The following is an 18,300-nucleotide window of genomic DNA, read 5'->3' as shown; positions in this document are numbered from 1 at the left end:
TGTGCGTGTGTGTGATATGATGCATCTCAATCCAGGACAACAGATGCAGAGTCCCTGCAGGTTCCCCGTACGTTAAATCCCATGATGGACAGTGCTCTAAAGTCCTGTCAGGTCCTCCCCCCGCTGCCCCCCCTCCCCTCCTGCCCCCCTCCCCCCTGCCCCCCCGCCTGGCCACCCATCACGCACTGGGATCAGGACGCCGCAGCACGCCATGCTCTGTGATAAACCATCTGCCGCGGCGGCCATCATACCTGACACGGCCACAGGCTCTTAATAAATAACGACGGGCGGTGGAGGGAGGTCACGGGGGAGGGAGAGAGGGCCAGGCCGGGGTGGGGGGGGGGGCTCTGGTGATGAAATGTCAGGGACAGTGTGAAGGAATAGCTCCAGCATGGCAGGCCATTCTCCGGTGGCTGACACCCCCCACCTCCGGATCGATGGGCTCCGACCCTGGGCCGACTTTCTCTGGTGTCCGTGGGGAGGAGGAGAGCACACGGAGGGTACAAACCCCCAAGCCCTGTCCTTTGTCAGACCAAAGGTACTAACTGCCATTAATACATATTATGAAAACAACACTTTCCCTGGGATTTGGGGTGTTGTTTTGGGTCTCTGGTGCTCCCACACGCATACAAACTTTGAAAAAAGTCTGTTCATGATTTATTGAGTGAGGTATGCCTTTCTGAAAGTACCCTTGCCTCGGTTTTGGCGCCCCCTCCTACGTAGGAAGGAGGCACAGTTGAATATTCCCTCCAATTCCCTATTCCCCTCCTAACAGAGCATAGCTAAGACTTTGTGGACCAGCGGACGAGCAGCTCCGGCGGGGGGAACTCGTCTGAGCTTTCGGACTGCCGCCGAGCTTCCCCCGCCGGAGCAAGTACAATCCCTTTCTCCTCCATGTCGCGGTTCATGGACTTCAGAGAGTGAAGGCCAAAGTTTCCTTTCACCCAATTCTTCTCCCCCAATTCTCAACCATGGCCGAGATATCCCCCACTGAGAGTCTTTACTTGTTGTGGAAGTACCAGAGACGTCTGACGCAGTCTTTATGATTCATAATATCATCCGAGGCGCACATAGCTTTTGGCTGTGATATTGGTTATACTATTATATAAATACCCATACATAATATTATTATTATTATTATTATATATAATATTATATAATATTATATAATATTATATTATATTATATTATATTATATTATATTATATTATACAGATATAGAGCTCCAGGAGTCTGCAAACAACAACAATCCCTTCTCCTCCATGCTGTGGTTCAGTCTGACAGCTCATTGGTCAACGGGCAGCAGCTCATTTGCATTAAAGCTCCAGACACCAGAAACAGCGCATTCTGAAGGGACTGAAAGAGAGGGGAATAGCGGTAGGCGAGATTTTTTTCCTAAAAGCTATTTCCAGCAAACAGCTTCAAAAACAAGTTTTCTGGAACTCAAATACAATGTTTACTTGCTGGGAAAAAAAACATAATATGTCTCCTTTAAAATACACAATTAAGAAAACAATGTTTTAAAGTCAGAGGCAGGAGACTTTTAGAACTCTCAAAACCACAGTGTTCTGTCAACTCTACTGACGCTTTCATTTTATTTGTATAGCCCTTAATCCCAGTTACAGTCTGAACAGCCATATGTTCCCCCCCTGGCCCGAGCCCCCAGAGGGCAGGACAGACATCTTGTTGGACCGCAGAGCAGGGGTCCCTCCAATAGCTTGATTCGGAGATGAACCCAAATGGTGTCTCACCACCTTCTGTTCGTGATTATATTAAACTTGACATGTGCCGTTATGTTGATTACAACATGCTAGCTTGCTCAATATATATTATTATATACATATATATATATTTAGTATATGCTACACGTGAACCTCCTAAGCTGGTGCGATTTGATCGGTTCGCTATCTCGGGATATAGGGCAATATCCAATGCCAAAGATCTCAAACTCGGGATATTGTTTTCATCGCAAAATGTCCGTCTCGTCACGTTAATAAAAAACAAATAAATCCCGGCAAAAAGTGTTAACTTGTTTATTTGGGGCTTTTCACGTGTAGCATATACTTAAATATGACATAAGTATAGTGTGTAAAGGAGAAGCTCAGCAGGGAGAAGCTCAGCAGTCCAGGAGTAGTGAAGTCTCTGTTCCTCTGCCTCCGTCTGAGCGGGCGGAGGACAGCTCCTCAGCGGAGCCCCTCCTGGGTCCACACCGGGCCCCTCTCCTCAGGACCAGCAGCAGGGACCAGAGATCTCCCCAGGGCCGGGCCCCCCAGGGCCGGGCCCCCCAGGGCCCCCCGGGAGGAGAGGATGGACCGCTCTGTTTGGCCCGTTGTCGTGGCGAGCAGAGCATGGGAGACAGAGGACTAGCAGGGGGGGAAGGGGGGATGGAATGAATCATTGATTGATCGATGGATTGATAGATGGATGGATGGATTCCTAGATGGTTGGATCGACTGATCAATGGATTGATGGATTCAATGGGAACTGGGAAAAGTTCTGTGTAGAGAGAGTGAGCTCATCAGAGCTGCAAACCCATGGTGCTTGTTTGTCTCTCCTGTCGTTCTCACGTCCGTAGAGAGAGTAGTGATCCCTGTTGTGTTACACAACGCTCTCACAACTTGAGCACACTGAACTTATGGGTGTTTGCGCTCATGTCCCCCCCACTCTGATCCTCTCTGGAGACGGAGAGCAGGCCAACAGGTGCAAACAGCTCCAGGTAATCATGTGCAACGCCCCCTGACATCATGCTCCACAGTCCCGCCGCGGCGGCCTTATACCAGAAACACACAGCGGTTCATACTACGGACTGTGTCTCCGCGCATTGCGGACGTGTTCACGTATTGGACATTAAGCCCCGTGGGTTTGAGCGGCGGGGACGTTTGCTCTTTCATCGTAAACACGCATGAGTAGCGGTGCAGTGTGTGAGTGTATCATCCTCGCGAGGCGAGCGACAGAACGAATGATCTCAGTAATCCGATGTCACATTGTGTCCGTCTCTAATGAGACGTAACCTTTGGGAAGCATTTAGTCCAACATAAGGCGCCTGCATATCACAATGGAAGAACCCCGCTTGAATTATACCGTAAATACAATATCTAAACAGTACGTATAACAGGGTTAGTAAGCTCAGATAAATATAATTTAGAGAGACCAAACACATGCATCTGAGCGTCTCACAATGTGCGGTCTGTAAGATCCAAGGCGGGGGAATCAAACCCCGTAGTTGTGTGACCGTCCCTCCCTCCATGAAGACTAACTTCCTGCTGACAGCCCAGACATTAAGTTGTTCTGTAATCTGTCTTCAATAACCGCACGGCAAAGGGTCTGTAAAGCCATCGGTATAAAACCTAATTGCCTTGGCCCTTTGATGACTGTTTAGTCAATAGGCTGGCTGTGTGTGCACAGGGAGCCGGGATCAGGGGGCTGCTCTCTCCTCAGAGGGCCATTAGCTTCAGCCCCAGGAGCACGGCTCTGAAGCAATGCCAAAACAACCTGAAAAACACAGCGCTGAAGACCACACTCCCTCAGTCTGCACATCTGATGCAACATCCCCCCCCCGTCACTAAGTTTACTGACAGACAACACCTGCAATAACATCCCCACCTTGCTGTTGTAACCTGCCATCGTATGCCCCTTTTTGTGGTGATTATATGATTCTAACCTGCATTCTACCTGCGTTTTACATTTGTTTTCTTTTTTTAACCATGGCTGGCGTGTGCCTCCCAAATCCAATCATTTTTGCGGTTGTTAATACATAAAGGACGCAGATTAGTTCCCTACTGAACTGATAAGCTCTCATCTGACCTCCACATGTTCTGTGAGCCTACCTGCAGGCTGCACGACAGTGCTACATGGAGAGTTAGCTGAGAGATAGCTATGTAGGCTACTTGCACTGCTGCTCATGTGTATGAGCGTGTGTCTTGGTCCAGACATCAGTCGTCCTGAGAAACAGCCCATACAGATATGTAACAAAGATGAAGCTTAAAACAACAAAAGAACTGTGGAGCTGAACCCCAGGCTGGGTTCTGCTGGGTCTGCTGCTGGAGGCAGGAGGCAGGAGACAGGAGGCAAGAGGCAGGAGGGAGGAGGGAGGAGGGAGGAGGGAGGAGGGAGGAGGGAGGAGGCAGGAGGGAGGAGACAGGAGGCAGGAGGGAGGAGACAGGAGGGAGGAGACAGGAGGCAGGAGGCAGGAGGCAGGAGGCAGGAGGCAGGAGGCAGGAGGGAGAAGGGAGGAGGCAGAGTGCTGCACCCAGCCTTCCTGCATGGCGGCTGCTGCTGCCTCGCTCTGCGTTCTGAGTCCTGCGGCGCCGTCCATCACGCCGGCTGCCAATAAGCTGCTCCGCTCTGACCGCCGCCCGCGATTTATTTTACAACCCCCCGTATTCAATTTTCAGTTTCCACCAGTTGACTTGTGACTTGCTAATTGAATGAACCCATTCTGATATCAGGATGGATGCGGCCCGCGAGGCTTCTGTTCACTCGGCCTTCTCAACATCTTCTTGGCTTCTGAGCTCATTCTAGGTCAGGAAATGATTGAGGCACTGACCTCTTCCATTGTTGTGCTTCCCAATCCATCGATCAGCCCAAGCCCCCAGCCTCCTCTGGTAACATCAGTGATCCAGTGAGGCTACCGGAGGAAGCTGGAGGCCTTATTCAGGTAGAATGACATAAATAGTCACGTGACACACTGACACTGATTGCAATGTGACACTCACATTAAAAGTGCAACTATATACTCTCTCTCACGGGGAAGACAACATGAGAACATATCAAATCACCGGGGGAGGGTGTGGGGTTGCTGGTTGGTTGAAGCAGCCTCCCCAGCCCCAGACTGGCGGCCGGTGAGGCTGCACACCTGTGGTGCCCTCAGCTACGGAGGCTGAGGTTTAATCCGCTGTCTCAGCATCCTGCTCTCCCCGGGGGGAGGAGTGCAGCTTGGCTCAGAGTTTGGCTCAGGGCTTGGCTCTGAGTCGGGACTCTGCTGCAGTATTTTGAAGTCTAGAGTCGATTAATTAAATTAGCGAAGATCTAATGTTTGACATTCATCAATATCGGTGAGGAGGACAGAAAGGGCGAACTCCCCAGAGATAGCGACGGAGACGCAGCGATCGGGAGGAACAGGAGAGGAGCTGGGTCCATCAGCACAAAGGTTTGATCATACTGGTTTAATCATAAACCATACTGGTTTAATCATAAACCATACTGGGTTATTTTGATTTGGGACAAGCCATTCCCCAGGATGTTCGCGGTGCAGTAGAGCTGAACACGTGGAAACGCATGGTGCCAAATTAGATAAGAGAGATAATAGAGAGAGAGAGAGAGAGAGAGAGAGCGAGAGAGAGAGAGAGAGAGAGAGAGAGAGAGAGAGAGAGAGAGAGAGAGAGAGAGAGAGAGAGAGAGAGAGGGAGAGGGAGAGAGAGAGATCGGACGTGTCAGCGATTAATACCGGCTCTGCCCTAACATTTTGCCAGCCCTCCAGTAAACTTGCCAACACCTACCTGTTGTGTTTTGGAGGGACCAAGCAATCCATTTGTGAAAGGGTGCGTCAGCACTGCAGGGTTCACCACCTCACCCTCACCAGGTCTCGTTCGGGGCAGAGGGACTATGTCGTCCTCCAGCTTCAACTTTGTGAGGAAAACACACACAAACTCATTCAACGCTGATCACATCATTCACACGTAAGATAAGTCTACTGGCACAGTGAAGTAACAGTGATGTATCCATATTCATGAGATGATACACTTAAAACAACAACCTTATAAATATCATATTCCATTTAGATCTAGATGCCACTAGATTTTTCACACTGTACCTTAAGTGTAACAATCCTAACACCACACTGTAACTGAGCGCCTACCGTTAGCATTGAGCAGGATGTAAGACAGCATCTATTTTAAAATGGCCTCCTGCTCACATTACTTTGGATGTTAAACGACACACTGCGTTGAAGTTAAAAGAGCAAACCATCAGTTTGATGTGTGGCTCGCGCTCCTGGCTGGAGGCAAGAGGAGGGTTTTAGAGGATGGAGATTCATTGGGATGGTTTACTCTCTGTGTGAACTCCAGGGCTGACATTTATTCATGAAACCAAGACTAAGGACACACTGTGTTGCAGGCTCAGCCACCACATCCTAAAACAAGACGTGATAACACCGCTCAACGGCCACTAGATCTGCTGATCAAAGTCTTTCCCATGACTTACAGGCAAGCGTTAATTGCTGTAATTGTTGTAATTAGGAATGACGTTGATGAGGATGAAGTGTGGTTCAGCACGTTTCAGTATGATGTGATGTCCGTCCCAAACTAATTACCATTTTACTAATTCACAAATGGAAAACAATTGTTTGAGTAACGATAGATCAAATATTGAAAATTACACTTCTTAATCACAACACACTGCAAACCATGGAGTTCTTACGGTCAAATAACTTCAATAGATACTGTAGTTGATTAGACTTAAATTCTGCATACTGCAGAACTTAAATCCTAATTAACATAGATATAAACTTGAATTCACTGGGTTTTCCCTCCAATCTATTTTCTTCTACATTTTCTTCGTCCTCCCGTCAGCTTCAGTCTGCAGTATAAATACGTTGTGTATAATATAAAATGTGCATAAACCGTAGAGGTTTACTGACAGACCTCCATCCACTCCCTGTCTAAACACATGGATCTGTGCAGAGGTATTCCACCATTTGTATTGTTACTAACAGCTCTAGAGTGTACACGATGTTCCTTTAGTCTCCGTCAGACCGCGTCCAACATGAGCCATGGGGTTCACTGGAGGTTTTTATGAAGACACAAAGCCAAAGACCATTCGGAGTCAGCAATACAGTTCAATATTATCCATTTACATTTACATGCTAAACATCCGACCGGGACAACAGGAACCAGACTGCCATCTGTCCGGGCCGGGACAGTGATTGACGGTTCAATTGGGATTGTGTCCGAGGTTAAATGGTTGCTGTTGTTAATGGACGGAGGATATATTCCATGACAAGAGATGAGTGGCCTCACTCTAGCATTTACACCCCTTTGGAGTAAAGAAATGGTAGTGGTTTGGCTAAATTATTCTATATATATGTATGTGTGAATGCTTGTGTATGTTTGTGTGTGTGTGTGTGTGTGTGTGTGTGTGTGTGTGTGTGTGTGTGTGTGTGTGTGTGTGTGTGTGTGTGTGTGTGTGTGTGTGTGTGTGTGTGTGTGCGTACGTACGTACGTGTGCATGTGTGTTTGTGTGTGAGCGTGTTTGTATGCTTCCGTGTGTGTTTGTGTGTTTGTGCGTGCATGCGTGTGTGTGTGTGTGCGTGTTTGTGTGTGTACATGCTAGCATGTGTGTTTGTGTAAGTGTGCATCTCTGTGTGTCTGTGCGTGCATGCATGCGTGTAATGTGTGCAGACATACATTTGGTAGTTTTCATGGGTGGATTAGCGGATTCATTCTAGCAGGGATTATTAGTTTACGTTGCTAAATGTCTTGTATGAGCAGAGTGCCGCTGCTCCCCCGCGTTACGGCGCACTGAGTCTAATGAGCGTCCTCGCTGTGAGGCCGGAGCGGTTCCTTCAGTGTGTCTCAGGGCTCTCGGCGGTCAGCCTGCTGGCCTCAGGGGGACCAATACCCCCTGTTGAGGTCTTTCTGTGAATGTGTAACGTTCACCACCCAACGCCAGAGCCACCATAGATCTATAGATCTATGGATGGCATGTTGACAATGGAGCGGAGTTCTAAGCCAGGTCAGACTCATCTCATCCAGTGAGGGCATCTAAGAGGCTTTCCTCCAGACAACAGCTGTAGGAGAGTGGAGGAGGGTTCGTCCAGGGGTGGAGAGCAGATGTTGTTTCTCTAGTCCTGCTGCACCAGAGACCTTCTGCTGCTCGTCATCCTCACAGACAAAGGTTTTAAAACCCACAACCACGTTGACATCCTTTTATTTTTCTCACTTTAACGTCTGATTGTCGTCGCATGACGCTGTGGTGAATAATTCACAGAAGGAAATGCCAGCTGGGAAGCTGACAACACAGCCATAACTAATCATATAGTGAGGGAGGGACACACACACACACACACACACACACACACACACACACACACACACACACACACACACACACAAACACACACACATACACACACAAACACACACACAAACACACACTATACATCTACAACACCGGATTCATGTTGAATTCCATAACCCAGCAGCCAGATTCCCTTTCCAGTTCTCCAGTGATTCTCTCTCTCTTCAGCGGTCGCATCTTTGTGGGCTCACAGATCTTCACCTGAGGAAACATCAGGAGGCTGAGAAGTCATTTCCATGTTTGCACACATAATTCATCCAGAAGGAACTTTGATATAATAACTATAATCACCAGCTTCTTGGTAGGGAGCCGTTCTGATATACCATCGCGGAATGCACTCTGATAGGTCAAGCTACCAACCCATGTTGTTTCCATGTTGTTCTCACATTGTTCTCATGTTTTGCTCTTCTGACTGAGTAGCGTGAAGCTCCCATCGATAGCTGTCAAACGTTCTTCGGGTCACTAGGTCATCGTGTTCATTTACCCAGAGGGGTCTGATGTTGTTCTCACGCATCAGTCCTTCGTCTCATGGCTAATGTGGGTTCTATGTCTTTGGTTAACCCCGCTTAGATACTGGACTGATCAGATTCAGTGTGTTTGTGGTCAATAGTGAAAGTTCTTTCTTTCAAGTTTCAATGGAGGTTCTTCTTCATGGATATCAATGAGCTGATACTTGGAACAGCTGAATGATTTTAATCCATGTGGTGAATGCGTCTCCTGATCACAGCTCGTACGCCAGCACCCATTGAAGAACGGTGACACGTTGTTCCCCACGGGCAGAAACAGACAGCTGAGAAAACACGGCAGTTTTAGCGTGTCTGCGGTCCAATAGATTCAGAACACCGTTACTAACCCGGTACCGGGGTGGAAATGTGTTACCGACCGCCACCGGCAGGGGGTCCCGGAGCACAGCAACACCAGATCTCACAGGAGAAGGCGTGCAGGGGTTATTGGGTTGTGTGTCGGCAGGCGTGTGTGTGTACCGTCCGTGTGCACCGTCCGTGTGCATGTCTGTGTGAAGCACCGATTCAGCAGAAGAGGTGGAGCAGCGACAACGTTGTAAATCGTACTGAGGAGGAATTGCATTCTGAGTACAAATACAATCCAATCACTTGGTCCAGTAGGTCCCTAGCATACACACGCACACGCATGCATTCACACGCACGCACACACACACACACACACACACACACACACACACACACACACACACACACACACACACACACACACACACACACACACACACAAACACAAACGTATGCACACCAGCACACACACGCACACACAAAGTAGACACACACACACACGCACACAAACAAAGACACGTGCACACACGCAAACACACACATATTGTCTTTCTTGCAGTTTTAGTGGTTCTGCTTTAATTATCTTTAAATAGTTAGGCTTAATTCGTAATATATTATTACAAAATATTAACCATATATTGTGGCATTCTTTTTTTTGTTATAGCTGCATTCTACTAATACAGATACTATTAACGTTATATATGCATTTGTTTATATGGTGCATCAGAATCCCTGGCTAAATCCATTAGAAGGGCGACGTTTAAACCCAACGAGCAGAAGTGGTGGTTGGCTTCAGCACGGAAATATAGGGCGTATTCACACCTGCCTTGTTTGGTTCGAACCAAACCAAAAAAATCGCTGGTGCGGACCTTTTGGGCTGGTGTGAATACAAAACATCGAACTCTGAGGCGGACCAAACAGCCGGTCCGAGACCCAGCCGGAGAGGTGGTATCGGTTCGCTTCCAAACCAACCCTGGTGCGGTTCGATTGAGATGTGAATGCGACCGCGCTCGGTCCGACCCAGTTCTAAAAATAATATGCCGTATTGGACGCAACAGACTCCAATTGCTGCCTGTTAATTTATATTGTTGGATTAGCGCGGTTAATTCAAAGATCAACGTCACGTTATCAGACCCGTTAAAAATGATTCATGGCTCAACATGGAGCGAAGAGGAGACGAAATTTACGATATTTGGGCAGACGCCAACATATAAGTAGCCTATGTTGGAGAACACTTAAAAAAAAAAAATCCGATGCATTCAATACATTCAGGCTAGGATGGGTGTGAAGGCGTTCGAGCGGTCCTCGGATAGCATAACATCACAAAATCGACGTTGTGCCAAACGCCTCTGATGCTCCAAAAGTACTGCAAATGTTTGTAACTGTATGAAACCAATCAGTATAAGCAAAACGAGGGCAGCGCGCTGAATCTCCATAATCTCCATAGTTTGTTTACTTCTTTTTTTTTATGCGTTACACCCGTACCCGCCCCCGACCGTATTGAACGATCTATGCACACGCTTGCGTTGTTGACAGATTCTCGGACTCTTGCGAAAAATTATAATGTGTAAAGGAACCGCAAACAAGCCAAAAAATAAACATTGCGTTTTGGTCCGGACCAAAGAGATCGAACTAAGGACTTTCCTGGTGTGAAAACGCCCAAAGATTAGAGTAGTCTGTTTCCTTTCATCTGCATTTTGCAGTATAGGCCTAAAGCAAACGGCTCTGTGTGTGTACTCTGCTTGGTCTCTACAGAACTAAATAAACATGTTGTAATAGTTTTTACGAACAGAAAATAGAACACATTTACATAACATAAATAGATTGAATGCAAATGATGTGTTGTGTAAAGTTGTTTTCCTAGCCTCCCTGAATCAAAGAGGAAGAATGATTCCCTGTGCTACTCTGAGCCATCTTATTTATAGCCCTCCGTGGAGCGGGGTCCCCGGCGCTGGAGGGCCGTCCCGGGCGCTTCATGTCGGGCCAGCCATCTGCTCATCCTCCCTTGCGGTGCCAGCGCCAAAGGTAGGCTACCCTGCAGGAGAGCCGCTACGGGGTCAGGTGTTACGTAAAACGGGCCGGGCGCCGCCGTTGCGTCGACTTATCTTGTGACTCGCAGATGGTGAGAAGAGTTTAGTTAAGCGGAGCGGACGCTGCAGGGGGCCGTCTGCAGGCCCTCTGCTCAGGCGTCTCTCTCAGCCCATTGGAGCTCCGTCAGACCTTCCGCCCAGCGCTCCAGATAGGCACAAACACACGTTTGACAATCAGAAGAAGACGCAAAAAGTGGTAGGAATATAGATTTGAAATATGTTTTGGCGCACGCCGCGATGGCGTTACATCATCCCACTCAATGAATTGTATCCCAGGCCCCTCCTTCTCACCGTCACTTACATAATACATGAACACACATGCACGGGAATGCACGTGCACGCGCGCGCACATGCACACACTCCAGTCCAAATCAGGAGCTGGGGAGGCAGAAGCACTGGGTTCGACTAATACAATTGCACACGAAGAGCAGCAACATGCTCGACTTATCCGCACTCACGTGACTCGCTCCAGTCTTTAGTCTCATTTGAATATGAACACACATCGTTGCAAACAATTCATATGCACCCAAGTATGTAATGTTGTAAAAAACAGGAATATGCAATTATACAAATAAACAAGGATGCAGTGTTAGAGGAATAGTTTATTCGTTTTGTTAAAATAAAAAATATTTCCTTTTTTAGAATAAGTAAGAAATAGCATGATACAGGAACGCAGATGCTGCATAGTTGTGCAATTAATAAATATTCTACTCATATAAACTCAAACAATCAAACCCAGATGCATATCAGCATAAAGGTGAAACACACCTTTTGAATATTGATAAAAAACTTAAAAGGCCAGGGGTCTTTGAATGTATTTTAAGCGGAACGGATATGTGATGGCCCGTTTACCTTTAATAACTGAATGGATGCATTTCTACCTAAAAAATACCATCATCATCATCATCATCATCATCATCATCATCATCATCCATAACAAAAAAGGCTCAAACATGAACCAAACCATCCTCCGTGCAGGGACCTTCACCGTTCCCTGGTCTCCCCCGGTCTCCCCTGGTCTCTCTCCCCCCTCCCCCCCCTCAGGGCCCGGGCCTCTGCAGGAGGAGGTGCAGCTTCTGCCGGACGACGGACGAGTTCAGGGCGGAGAGGAACTCCGTCAGCCCCCCCCCCAGGAGCTCCTCCATAGGGACGAACTGCAGCACCTGCTGCGGGGCCTCCGAGGACTGGTCCGCGCCCTCGGCCAGTCGCTCCATGTGGTCCCGGAGGTCCGCCAGCGGGGACAGGAGGGGGGCGGCGGCTTCGGGGCAGAACCCGGAGCAGAGCAGCAGTGCCCCCACCCGGCCCCCCGGGGAGGGGCAGCGGAAGGCGACCGAGCGGAAGGCGGCGCGGAGGCAGAAGACGAGGCCAGCTGTGAGCCGCGTGGCGGCCGCCAGCAGGGGCAGCAGCAGGGCGTCGCCGGGGCCCAGCCCCCCCAGGGCCCCCAGCAGGACCCCCAGCAGCGCCCGCTGGTACCCCGGCTCACCGTCGTGCAGTGCCAGCAGCCCCCCCTCTGGGAAGGCCGGCTCCTCGGAGAACGACAGCATGAGGGCGGGGCTCTGGCCCCCGGCTGCCGCCCACACCACCCGGTCGCCCACCACCAGGCAACGCGTCCGGGCCCCGCCCCCGTCACCGGGCGGGGCCACCTGGCCCAGCGCGGCAGCGGCGGGGCCTGCCTGGCAGGCGCCGCAGGGGGGGAGGCGGTCCCAGGCGGCCGGCGCGGCCCCCCCCAGCGCCTCATTCAGCTGGCCCAGCAGCCCCCCCTGGCAGAACGGGGAGTTCCTCACCTCCGAGAGCGCCGCCCCCGCGACAGTGAACCAGGACATGGGGGCGCAGTCCGCCGGCCCCTCCAGCACGCCGCCCCCATCCTCGTTGCAGTGGGGCCTCACCCAGTCGCCGTGGCGACCACGCTCCAGGCGCTGCCACCAGTTCAGGCCCCGCAGCTCCCGCCGCGCGTTGAAGGAGCCCATGTGGCGCTTGAGTCCCACCGGCCGCCCCCCCCCCGCCACACTGAGGAAGGCGGGGCTTACGGCGCCGCGGGAGAGCCAGCGGCCGCGTGGCAGGAAGCTCACCTTCAGAAACACAGACAGGACAGGCGCAGCTTTAGGGTCTGTAGTGTAACCAATAGCAACAAACAGTGGTGGGGGATCTATTGACTAGGGGTGTGCATAAATATCGATACTGCGACATATCGCGATATTTCGTCTTGCGGGACGTTATCGATATGCTGACGCCAAATATCGATATTTAAAAGGTCCCATGACATGAAAATCTCACTTTATGAGATTTTCTAACATAAATATGAGTTCCCCGAGCCTGCCTATGGTCCCCCAATTGCTAAAACTTGCGTTTGGTGTAAAACGCAAGCACTAGCTGTTCTGCTCGCCTTTGAAAAAACGGAGGCTCAAGTGCGCTGATTTGGAATGTCTGTATTCTTGACGTCATCAGGAATCTCAGCTCCTCCCCTTACTCTGCCTGGCCCGCCCAGAGACGTTGGCCCGCCAATGAGACTCGTGCGAGCGCCACATGTGTGTGTGTTTGTGTGAATACACACACAGTAACGCAAGTGTTTCTTGTCGGTTCTTTGACGCGTCTTGTATTTACACAACGAGACTGTTGTGGGGGTTATGTTATCTCAGCCATGGTTGAGAAGGAATTGGGAGAAAGGAACTTTGGCTTTGACTGGCTGAAGTACATGAACTGCGTCATGCCGCCGGTTGCCGCGAGGCACCATCGCCCTGCAGCGGGCAGCCGGCAGCAGGCAGCGCGCGGTTCAGTCGACTTCAGGTTGATGTGAAAGTGGAAGAACCAGAGACGTCGCAGAACCCGACAAAGTCGTTTGTGATTCATTTTATCGTCTGGAGGCGCACACCGCTTTTGGCCGTGATAATATGTATTAAATGATATAGATTTCTATGTATTATATGATATTATTTAGATATAGAGCTCCAGGACTGTATCGCAAGTGTTGTACACTTCCTTGTTATTTGGATAACCGTTCTGTCGGACTCTCGTCTCTGGTATTTCTACAATGAGACTCGTATTGGGGGTTATCTCAGCCAAGGTTGAGAATGAATTGGGGGGAAGGAACTTTGGCTTTGACTCCCTCAAGAACATGAACCACGACATGGAGGAGAAAGGGATTGTTGGCGGCGAATGTCTCCAGCTTGAGACCCGCTGAGGGACCACCGCCGGAGGCGGAGGTGCCTAAGCGCTGCCCGGGAACAATCCCTTTCTCCTCCTTGTCGTGGTTCAGTCTACTTCACATTGATGAGGACGTTGAAGAACCAGGAACGTCGGAGAACCCAACGCGGCCGTTTGAGATTCATAATATCGGCTCACACATCTTTTGGCGGTTATAATATATATTATATGATATAGATATCTATGTAGGCTATATGATAATATTTAGATATAGAGCTCCAGGACTCCCGTGTGTTCTAGAATATTTACAGAACACGGCTAAAGGCTGTGTGCGCCTCGCCATTGCGATACATCCACTGTAAACAGAGCGAATGAAACTAAGCAATGAAATGTTTTCTGCATTTATTTTGTTTTCTAATTTTCTGTTACTTTGCATAAAATGTTTTTGTAATAAATTCTGAATTTCTTCAGTGACACAGATATCGTGATGTATCGTGGGTGAAATTTCTTGCAATATATCGATAATCGCAGAATCGCTGTATCGTGATATTATCGTTATCGTGGGTAAAATATCGTGATAGTATCGTATCGTGGGGTACCTAGTGATACCCAGCCCTACTATTGATCACATCCATCTATTGAATGATTACCATATTATAATTATTATATTCTATGATTATACTGAAGAGGATAATGATGACTTGCAGGATCTTTCAAACCTCCTCGGTGTTAGTCGTGGCCCAGCCGGTCCGAACGGTGTGTGCATAGTGAGAGAGGAGCCTACCCTGAAGCGGAGCAGGTACTGCTGGGCCGTGAGGTCCCTGAGGCGCTCCAGACGCCCCCTCTGCTCGGCGCTCTTCACGGGGAACAGGCTGAGGTTCTCCGTGATGGTGGCCACCTGCCGCTCGTGAAAGTAGGAGCACACCTCCAGGTGCTGCCGCAGGTACGACGCCGGGATCAGCGCCGCGGGGAAAAGCGCCGGCCCGTCCGCCATGCCCGGCCCGTAGCTCCGGAGCAGCTTCGCCACCAGCGGCCGGGCCGCATCCTTGCCGTAGTGGCCCCGCCCCACCACGTAGACCTCCGAGTTCCCCGCCTTGCTGGTGGCGGGCTTGAAGACGCTGACGGAGCTGAAGCAGCAGTTGAGCAGGTAGAGCAGGCACACGGACGAGTGCTCGTACAGCGTGAACATCTTGAGCACCAGCGCGCCCCCGCTGCTGAGCAGCAGCAGACCGGCCACCGCCTCGCAGAGGACCAGCGACGCCACCAGCGCCTCCTGCTCGTCGGGGGCCTCCAGGCAGTCAAAGCTGCCGTCCGCCGTCACCAGGTCCACCCGCGGCATGTGGGCCACGAAGCCCTGCAGCTGCAGCAGGTTCTTCAGGCTGGTGAGGTCGCCCGTGTTGTCCGAGCCGAACGACCACCAGGGTAGAGTGTTGGCGATGAGCCGGTCGTCGGCCACCGTGGCGTGGCCGCCGTTGCCCTCGTGGTAGGGGTTGAGCGTGCTGGCCGCCCAGGCCCAGTCCCAGTAGCGGGTGGCCTCGCTGGTCTGGGTGTAGTGGTTTAGCGCCGAGACGAAAGCGCCGGGCGCCTCGCAGAGGTGGACCGTGTTCAGCGCCCCTGCCGCCACCGCCGCCTCGGGGAGCAGCGGGAAGGTCCCCAGGATCTCGTAGAACTTACACCAGGCCTGCGTGCAGATCTCTGCGTTGGCTGCCGAGCGCAAGGCGGCGATGACCTTCCCCGCCCGGTTGGTGGAGCCGGTGTGCCACTGCCACTCGGAGAGGTCCTGGTCACTGAGCCGGCTCTTCACCGCGTTCAGGGACGCCTTCAGCGCCTGCAGCTCGGGGTGCTGCTGCTGGGGGTGGGTGAGGACCTCGTTGGGGTCGGGGAGCAGCCACTCCTCGCTGGACGGTTTGGTGAACGTTCTCCGCTTGCTGAAGAGCTCCTCCACCTCCGTCGCCATGTCAGGGTCAAGGGTCGCCGTGTCAGGGTCCACGGCCATGTTGGACTGCGGCGGCCGGCCGGCTTTCTTCCTCGATCCATGAGCTCTGCCCATCCTCCTCCTCAGAGGAGAGAGAGGGGATGAAACAACGTAAATAGTAATGACAGCGGAAGGGCAACAGGCATTTAGTAACCGTGTTCTCGGGAAACGCTTTCTTAAACCCTGAAGCCTTCTTTGGGATACATCGTTTGATGTCCAAACAACATTACTGCCAGAAGGGCCTCCATGTAGATAGAGTGTTTCTAAACTAAAGTCTAGAACTTCTAGCAGGACAGCTCCATTGGTTCTGGCAGTACAAAACACAACAACGTAAAAACGCCTAATCATTAAATACTTCCAAAACAAGCCCACATCATGTCTAACCAAGTCTCATGGGGGAGTCTCGCTCAGAGGGAAGTCTCGTGAGAGTTGAGTAGATGCAGACACAGGATGGAGGAACCAGGAGTGAGAGTTGTAGAGAGCAGGGCTGGTAGTTTGATTTGGGTCTACATAAAGCGTAGTTTAGGGTTATAAAAAATAATCTAAATGGAGGTCAGAGGGTTGAGATTGTAATGAAAATTGGAAATGTCCTTCCTGAGATTTCAGAGAAGTCTTGTAGTGCACTTATAGATGTTCCAATAATATCTTTATCTTTCCAATAAGAGATATAGACATAAAACCTCCTTTAGTGACGTCACACATTATCTACTACAGAAACGAAAGATCTCACTACTTCTGAAACAATACCGCATCCTCATGCACTGAATAAATGCTTTTTGGAAACTCAACGTCCAAATGAACAACTTTTGAATGGAAGAACAGAGTATGATGGCTACACCTAATGTTAACTGGAAGGCTGTTGGAGCCGATCTACTAAAGAGAGGATTTAAATGATCACGACTCGAATCGGCATTTTTAAAGACTTGGGTCCATAACTGTCTTCTGTTGTTGCCAAGGGGAATGAGCCAAGGATATGTTAGGATATGTAAACAGTTTATCAGCGCTGTCAACGCTCCTCTCCTGGGCCGGATGTCCACTACCACCCTCCCCGCGGGGCCGGATGTCTACCTGTTCGGTTAACTTACCCGTAGCGAGGATTAAAAGGTAAACATGAATGTGAATCACGTTAATTATAGTAAGGGTCGGCCATCCTTGGTAACACGTGACTATACACGCTGGACCTACGCTTCCGCTGGGATGACGTTTTCACTGCCTGCACCGCCTCTGGCGGTCCGGAAGAAGCCGGCAGGGAGGGCGGAAATAAATGCCAACGCACCCGGAATACGCATGCGCTTCTTAGAAGGCGCTATGAAGCTTAAAGGAGAACGCTACCAATTTCGTCTTTATTTCAGATTCAGAATCATTGTATTCTCAAAAGGCTGGGCAGAATTTCTGAGATGTAGGCCTACTTAATTATTGGAATTCTGTTATTCGTTCCTATTCTACATTTACATACTTAAACATTCCTTTCTAACTCTCTAAAACAGGTTTTCTCTTAAAATACACTTGCTAACATTACTTTTAACAGCAAACCTCTGTGCAGTCAACAGAGAACAGAGAACAGAGTGCTGTGGAGGGGGGCCTTGATTGTCAGATCATTGTTGTTAATGCCGCCTTCAAAGCTATCAGTCCCTTTCCGACCGCAAACAATATGTCACCCTGAAAGATGCCAACTCCCCCCTGGCTCCAGTCAATCATGGCGTACCGCAGGGATCTGTGCTTGGCTCTCTCATCTTCACCATCTACATGCTCCCCCTTGGCCAAATTATTTGTCACCACGGCCTCAGTTTCCACTGTTATGCTGATGACACTCAACTATGCATCAGCACCAAACCCCTCCACTCAGCTCCCGCCTGGTCCACTCATCATAAAACTGAACTCCTGGTGGTGGCCCCCAAGTCACTGCTCAGGAAGGTTGGTGATTTACTCCTGGAAGTGGATGGCTGCTCCATCCCCCCATCAGTCGTAGTCCGCAACCTGGGTGTCATCCTGGACCCCATCCTATCATTCAATTCCCACATTAAAGGCCAATTTCCACCGGAAGCGGCACGGAAGCGGCACGGCAGCGAACCGGTCGCCAAAAAAAATAGAAACCATTGAAGTCAACGTAGGCTATTCCACTGGATACGGCACCGGCACGGCACGGAACCGTCCCCAAACCGGCACTTAGTTTACGATACTTGCCTCTTCTATTTCTGAAAGTTGCCGG

General features: G+C 50.2%; 1 protein-coding gene across 2 annotated transcripts; it reads right to left on the bottom strand.

The window, feature by feature from the left end:
• Positions 1-11,559: 11,559 nt before the first annotated feature.
• cmtr2 (cap methyltransferase 2) lies at positions 11,560-17,301 on the bottom strand. Of its 2 annotated transcripts, none has more exons than XM_030377784.1 (3): positions 17,177-17,301; positions 14,901-16,173; positions 11,560-13,044 (listed from the first exon to the last, which is right to left on the bottom strand). In XM_030377784.1, exons 2-3 carry the CDS (start codon positions 16,164-16,166, stop codon positions 12,016-12,018), a joined length of 2,295 nt encoding a protein of 764 aa, XP_030233644.1. In that variant the 5' UTR covers positions 16,167-16,173; positions 17,177-17,301; the 3' UTR covers positions 11,560-12,015. The 2 variants fall into 2 exon arrangements, with proteins under 2 accessions (XP_030233644.1, XP_030233645.1); XM_030377785.1 differs by having other exon boundaries at positions 14,901-16,170; positions 17,177-17,298.
• Positions 17,302-18,300: the final 999 nt, after the last annotated feature.

Source organism: Gadus morhua, chromosome 14, assembly GCF_902167405.1.
Source record: "Gadus morhua chromosome 14, gadMor3.0, whole genome shotgun sequence".
Classification (NCBI taxonomy): Eukaryota; Metazoa; Chordata; class Actinopteri; order Gadiformes; family Gadidae; genus Gadus; species Gadus morhua.
The sequence above is the reverse complement of the archived record's forward strand: the minus strand, read 5'-3'. Positions and strand labels throughout refer to the sequence as shown.

Bases quoted from the DNA above. Each gene is read 5' to 3' on its own strand.
- cmtr2 (XM_030377784.1), bottom strand. From the start codon at position 16,166: ATGGGCAGAGCTCATGGATCGAGGAAGAAAGCCGGCCGGCCGCCGCAG. The intron at 13,045-14,900 runs GTAGGCTCCTCT...GTGTTTCTGAAG, and splicing joins AGTACCTGCTCCGCTTCAGG to GTGAGCTTCCTGCCACGCGG.